This window comes from Elephantulus edwardii, unplaced genomic scaffold (genome assembly GCF_000299155.1).
Source record: "Elephantulus edwardii isolate Elephantulus edwardi_28Jun2011 unplaced genomic scaffold, EleEdw1.0 scaffold00258, whole genome shotgun sequence".
In the NCBI taxonomy this organism is placed as follows: domain Eukaryota; kingdom Metazoa; phylum Chordata; class Mammalia; order Macroscelidea; family Macroscelididae; genus Elephantulus; species Elephantulus edwardii.
Window position 1 is genome coordinate 3,380,545 of NW_006400008.1, and position 7,598 is coordinate 3,388,142.

Here is a 7,598-nt window from a genome sequence, read left to right on the forward strand (position 1 = left end):
CCCTCTCTAAAGACCTGTCTCTCCTTACAACATGTCCAAAGTATGTCAGACGAAGCCCCAAAATCCTTGCCTCCAAGGAGCAGCCTGGTACACTTTAAATATTGACTAATCCACTGGGGGGAAAAGGGATTTCTCATTTCTAGTTAACTCTGAGCTGCATACGAGGCTAAGAAAAGGTGGGGAAAGGAAGTAAGGATTCAGCCATGATCAGCCAGTCAGGAGATAGGTAAGTGGCTTTATGAGAGTGTCTTGTGCCTTACTCTTTGGGCCTCACACACAGGGTCCTTGTAAATACGTTCATTTGTTAATTGCATTCCAAATGACATTTGATGTTTTTGAACTGTGTAAGATTTCGTGGCATAAATTTTCCTACTAGTAAAAGGCATAGAATTTTTATTCTATGTACCAAAAAAATAATTTTACTGCTTTGGTGAGTAGTATGTGTAAATGGGGTTTTAACACAGTGAAAGAGCTGTCAGCATTTGGATGTATGTAAAAAATGTTATGTATCATTTTCATTATTCATTTAATGATAATATTTTTCCTCAGGATAACTGAGAATAGTTTTCATATACAGCCAAGATTTTGTCAATAATATTTAACAAGTAGTTCCCTGTAATTATATTATAATTAATACTTACTGTAAATTAATTTCAACATAGCTTCTTTCTTTAAAACTTTGAGAATTTACTATCCTTTGCAAAATTAATCTCATTAGCCAGTTTTACTTGACTCAGTAGCGAGGTGTTTTGTAAAACAACAGAGCTGATCACCTTTTCATTCCCTCGGGGTATTTTTTTCCTGCTTAAATAAATAAACCAGAGTTTTCTTCACTTGTCCTATAGCATTAAACTGTTGAAACATAGATAAAAGAGAATAAGAAAGCAATAAATATGATTCACAGTATAATTAATCTATTGTAGAGAAGGAATCACAGATTTAGAGGACAATAAAGATTGGTGATAAGTGTAGAATTTTTGTACTATTTTGTTATTTATCATACAGTTTTCCATAAAATATTTCTGTTTTATAACAGTAAAGTGGCTCAACAGCACGTAACAACAATGTAATGCATTGGTTACAGTCTCAAATCAACCTCTTTTAGTGTGATGCTTTCCCTTCATCTGGCGAATGCATTTATTATTTCCTTTTCCCTCTTTCCTTGTCCTTATCCATCCAAGACTAAGTATATCTGCGTGTAAAACTTTGCTTAGCTTTTGATAATAGTAGTCTTTTTGACTGGTTTATATCACTCAATATAATTTTACATGTATTATCCATGTTTTAGAGTACTTCATTAATTTTCATAATTTTACAGTGAGGTATAATGTTCCATTGTGTCAATGTATCAGAGTTTCTTTAGTCAGTCATCCATTGATGGACACTTGGCTGTTTTTAATTTTTTGCTATTGTCTCTGTATCAAAAGTTAATTGGCTGACACAGAAAAATTCCAAGAAACAACATATGATAAAGAGGCAGTAGTGATGAAGGAGGAAGTTCAAGGAGCTCTGAAGCACTTGGCAAAAAATATAAAGCCCCAGGAATTGATGGAATACCAATTGACATATTTCAACAAACCAATGCTACCCTGGACATGCTTATCAGATGTGTAAAAAAATCTAGAGGACAATGACCTGGCCAAGTGACTGGAAGAGGTCCATGTTTATTCCCATTTCAAAAAAAAAGGTAACCTGACAAAGTGTGGAAATTACCAAACAATATCACTAATAACACACACTACCAAAATCCTGCTGAAGATAATCCACAAACGACTGAAACAGTATATTGTCAGAGAACTACCAAAAATAGAAGCTGGATTTAGAAGAGGTCATGGAACTAGAGACATTATTGCTAATGTCAAATGGATCTTGGCAGAAAGCAAAGAATACCACAAGAATGTCTGCCTGTTTCATTGACTATGCAAAGGCATTTGACTGTGTGGCTCGTAACAAATTGTGGATAACCTTGAAGAAAACGAGAATCCCAGAACACTCGAATGTGTTTATGTGAAACCTATAGTTGGACCAAGTAGCAGTCCTCAGAAAAGAGCAGGAAAATACTGCATGGTTCACAGTCAGGGATGATCATGGTTCATGTGTCAGGGATGTATGCTGTCTCCATACCTTTCAATATATAGGCAGAACAGATCATATGAGATCTTCATGAGGAACAATGTGGCATAAGGATTGAAGGAAGACTCACCAACAACCTTTGTTATACAGATGACACAACCTTGCTTGCTGAAACTGAAGAGGACCTTAAGTGCTTGCTGCAGAAGGTCAAGGACTGTAGTCTTCAATATGGATTGAAGCTCGACATCAAGAAGACAAAGATTCTACCAATGGGCAAATTGGCAGCACTATGATGTAGAAGAGATTTTGTTGTTGTTGTTGTTTTTTTAATTATTATTTCCAAAATTAATTTTAATGAATGTTTACAGAGATTTTTTTATTTCTGTACATTTATTGTTGCAATTTTCTCCCTGACCACTCTTCTCCCCATTCACACTTCTCTTTGAAAGGTAAAAGAAAAATTCTTTCATTGTTATAGAATCTACCACCCTCTGCCAAGTACACTCCACTACACAACCTTCATTCTGGACTCTTGTCATAACCATAATACCCAATCATATATCGCTATTACACTCTTCTCTCCCTCATCTGTTTCAATGCAGTATACATTATTTATCCAATTTTTCTCAGTCTCACCCCAACCCTGATGTCAGTCCCATTCTACAACAGTAGCACTATGCGGTATTTGTCCTTTTGTGACTGAGATATATCACTCAGCATAATGTCCTCCAGGGTCACCCATTTTGAATAATATTGCATGAGTTCCTTGTTTTTCAATGCAGCATAGTATTCCATTGTGTGACTATACCAGAGCTTCTCTATCCATTCATTTTTTGATGGGTACTTAGGTTGTTTTCAACTCTTTGTTATCGTGAACAAAGACACGATAAAAATGGGTGTGCACATATCTACCTGGGTGGCAGTTATGTTTTCACTAGGGTATATTCCCAGTAACGGAATTGCTGGGTCTAATGGGAAGAGATTTTGAGGTTGTTAACAATTTCAGCTTGCTCAGCTCCACAATCAACACTCTTAGCATCAGCAGTCAGGAAATCAAAAGACAAATTATACTGGGGAAATCTGTTGTCAGGGACCTTACAGAGTACTGAGAAGAAACAATGTAAGTCTAGAGACTAAGGTGCACCTGACCCAGACCATGTGTTCACAATTACTTGCTACACATCAGAGAGATGGACAATTACCAAGGATGACAGAAGAATTGATACTTACGAATTGTGGTGTTGGAGAAGAGTCTTAAACAAACTGTGGACTGCCAAGAAAACAAAACTGATCTTTCTTGGAGAGAGTAAAACCAAGTTTCTCCTTTGAGGCTAGGATTTTGAAGCTCCATCTCACATACTTTGGGCACATGTCCTTGGATAAGGACCTCATGCTCAGAAGGATGAAGGGATAGTTCAGGAGAGGAAGACCTGTATGAGATGGATTGATACAGTAACTGGGATAATGGAGGTAGGTGTGTTGGAGTCAGTGAGACTGGCTCAGGATAGGGCAGGCTTCAGAGCTCTTGTACATAGGATTGCTATGTGTTGCAGGCAATTCTATGGCACATAACAACAACATTCTAAATAATGCAGCAAATAAACATGAGTGTGATTATGTCAGTTTGGTTTGCAGTTATTTCTTTACAATGTAGACCCAGTAATATCATTGCTGAATCAATGGTTTTTCTAAGGAAATGCCAAACTGCGTTCTGTAGCTGTTGCACCATTTTAAAGTCCCACTAGCTGTGTATAAAAATTCCACTCTTTTCACTTTTGCCAGCATTTGTTGTTTTCTATCTTTTTAAACTTTCCTATTGACTTGAATTTGCTATTGTGAGATGCTACTCCATTGTGGAATTTTTTTGCATTTATCTAATAACTAGCTATATTGCACTAATGTAGTCATGTTTTTGACATTTTGACATTGCAATAATTTATGCTAACTTTTGATAACATATCAAATTAAAGATTATAAAAATTATAATATTATTATAATTTTCTCTTTAATAAATGGGGTGATAAAATTATGTATTTTTGGCATTTGGAGGCAAGAATAATGAGGCTTCAACTCTTACTTTGGGAATGTTGCTAGAAGGGGCTATCCCTTGAAGAAGGACATGATGCTGGGAAGAATGGAGGGTCAGTGAAGGAGAGGAACACCCTCAACCAGGTTGATTGACCCAGTGGCTTCTGCAATGGGCTCTTGTTTATCAGGAAGTGTGATGATGACTAAGGACAGGACTGGGTTCAGATCTTTTGTTTATAGGGTCTCTCTGAGTCGTGCTTGACTTGATAGCACCTAACAACAACAACAATGAAAATGTAGTCTCAAAAAAGCAATAAACTGAATGTATAATCAAAAATTATTGGTTATCACAATTATATCTGTATTTTAATTTAAAAGTAGCCATGACTTCTAAGGAAAAATACAATGTAGTAAAATAAATCATAATTAATTTTAAATTAAATTAAAATTATTCAGGTAAAATGAAGTTGAATTTAGATTTGTATGTTGTTGTTGAGTACCATCAAGTCAGAATGAATCCGTAGCTAACCCTTCAGCAGGTTTTCAGAGGCAGTAAATTGCACAGGCAGATCTGTCTCCCACAGTGAATGGTGGATTCAAACTGCATGCCTTTAGTTTGGCAGCACAATTTCCTTACCTCTAAGTCACCAGTGCTCCCTTTATTAGTGGTAGTTTGGTGAACAGTGCTTCTAATCTTTTGAGAGCCTTCACTAAGAGTAAACATTTGACCTCCCACTTGCTTTGGAAAGAAAGATAAGCTAGTCAAAGAAGGCAATTAATCATTGTTAATATATTGCCTATATATCGCATATATTATATTATCTGCAGCACCTGCTGCAGAGTGTCAAGGACTGCAGCCTGCAATATGGATTGAGGCTCAATGTCAAGAAGACAAAGATTCTCACCACTGGACCGACTGGCAGCATCAGGATGGATGGTGAAGAGATTGAGATTGTACACAGCTTTAGTTTGCTTGGCTCCATAGTCAACAGTCTTGGCACCAGCAGCCAGGAAATTAAAAGGCGCATTGCCATGGGAAAGTCTGCTGTTAGGGACCTCTCCAAAGTGCTGAAGAGCAGTGGTGTCTCTCTGGAGACTAAGGTGCGTCTGATACAGGCCATAGTCTTCGCAATCACCTGTTATGCATCAGAGAGTTGGACAATGACCAAGGAGGATAGAAGGAGAACTGATGCCTTTGAGCTGTGGTGCTGGAGAAGAGTACTGAGAATACCATGGACTGCTAGGAAAACAAATAGATTTGTCCTGGAGAGGGTTAAACTGGGTGGCTCCTTGGAGGCAAGGATTCTGAGGGTCCGTCTAACTTACTTCGGACATGTAGTGAGGAGAGACCGGTCCTTGAAAAGGGACATCATGCTTGGGAGGGTGGAGGGACGGCACAGGAGAGGAAGGCCCTCTATGAGGTGGATTGATTCAGTGACTGGGATAATTGGGATGGGAGTGTCAGAGACAGTGCGATTGGCACAGGACAGAGCGGAGTTTAGGGCTGTGTACATAGGGTCGCTATGAGTCGCAGGCGACTCGACGGCACATAACAACAACAACAACAACAATATATCGCATAGTCTAACATTAGAATGGCTCAAATCACTTTAAAAGTTGTTTAGTCAATGAAGTAGGTATTCATTTTCACGGAATTCTTTCTGAAACAGGTGTTCTTGAAACATTCTATTATACATGTGTCTCTTTTTTTCTTTAAGGATTCCCTGGGGATACAAGGCCCCCAAGGTCCACCTGGAAAGGAGGGTCAGAGGGTAAGTAAACATTGGAACAACTGGTAGACATTACCCACCCAGGATCTACTTATTTCTGAACACTAATGAAAAAAACCCTGAAATATAGCAAACAGATGGACTTAAGAAGGGTATCAACTATCCAAAGCCTAGAATTTGAGATTTGGATAGAGGTTTTAAAATTTAGAAAAACATTTTCTATATTCTGTTTGGAAACACAAATATAGAAATAACTAATTTGAGTTAAAGGAATTAACTGTAATTTGATCTAAATAACTATTGTTGTATTTTGGACTTTTCAGATTAGATTTGAGAAGTTTATCTGTAGAGTTCCAACTCATAGGAATTCTGTAAAGGCTGCGACACTAACTACTTTGTATAGCCATATTATATTATTTGCATTAATGACTCTTTATAACCTTCCTTCCATTGCTATTAATACCTTTGTCCAATTTAAAATATAGGATAAGTGAATGAGTTTTTCTGGCATTTACACTATTCTCCAATTCAATCTCATCATCCCCAATACAAAACTGATAGATAGCATCTGCTTGAATGCTTTCAACAGAAGCACATCCCTTCTTATGAGTTGTTATTACTACCATACTTTTAAAACTAATTTTAGACTCTCAAAATATTTTTATCGAGTTCTGTCAACTTCTGTAATATATAGATGCAGTTCTCTGTCTCAGAAAGTTTAGGTGAGCTGCTTAAAATCACATTTAGTACAACTCAAATTTAAGGTCTGAATTTGGTGCTTCTAATTATCAATGTCATATTCTTTCTTGCTATTCCAGTATATAACCTGAAAATTGTGGTTTTAGTCAGTTCTATTGTTTCAAGTTTTGTCTTCTACTGTTGTATATAATAAATCTCCTTCAACTACATCAGAGTCTTAAAAGTATTTGAAGATCCTTGTATTTTTCAAAGGTTTATCTTTAATCTAGCTAATAAAATTCCAATTCTCTCAACTATTCTTTATATTACATTCATTGCTAACCCCTTTGCATGCTGATTCTCTCCCCCCCGAAAAAAAACATTTATTGACCTTCTGAAATGTCAAGAAAAAGATTAGAAATGCATAGTCTTATATGAGGCAGAAGTAAAAGCAGCAAAGTATGCCCTGTACCACTGACAATGTGATTCTGTTGTAGCCTGAGATTGATCCCATGTTACTTTAAGTGGTGTACTTTTGACATTTACAGCTCTCCAGTCATCTGACCACTGCCCTGCTTTTGTATGGTTGCCTTTTTAAATTTCACATTAGAATCTGATCCCTCTTTTTCTAGATTTTGGTCCCTAGTAACATTCATTTTTAATTCTGTCTTATAATTAAATAGCTCCAGCTTTATGTCAACTTAGAATTTTGTAAATCTTTCTTCTACATCTTCTTTCAAGTCACTAATGAATCCTAACAAAACCGTCTCAGTACAGTCTTCAGTATGGATTGAGGCTCAATATCAAGAAAAAAAAAGATTCTCACCATGGCTCCGATTGGCAGCATCATGATGGATGGTGAAGAGGTTGAGATTGTTCACAGTTTTAGTTTGCTTGGCTCCACAGTCAACACGCATGGCACCAGCAGCCAAGAAATTAAAAAATGTATCGTGATAATAAAGTCTGTGGTTAGAGACTAGATGATTTCTACCAACTTTTACAATTGGAGATAGATCGAACATGCAATCAAGATGCATTGATAATAATGGGTGACTGGAATGCAAAAGTTGGGAATAGTGAAGAAGAATC

General features: G+C 36.9%; 1 protein-coding gene across 1 annotated transcript in view; it reads left to right on the plus strand.

The window, feature by feature from the left end:
• Positions 1 to 7,598, plus strand: part of COL19A1 (collagen, type XIX, alpha 1) — a 669,215-nt gene that overhangs the window by 393,252 nt on the left and 268,365 nt on the right. Inside the window, exon 14 of the mRNA XM_006899482.1 lies at positions 5,820 to 5,873. Within this exon, the coding sequence (XP_006899544.1) occupies positions 5,820 to 5,873 (54 nt within the window). The remainder of the gene's footprint in view (positions 1 to 5,819; positions 5,874 to 7,598) is intronic.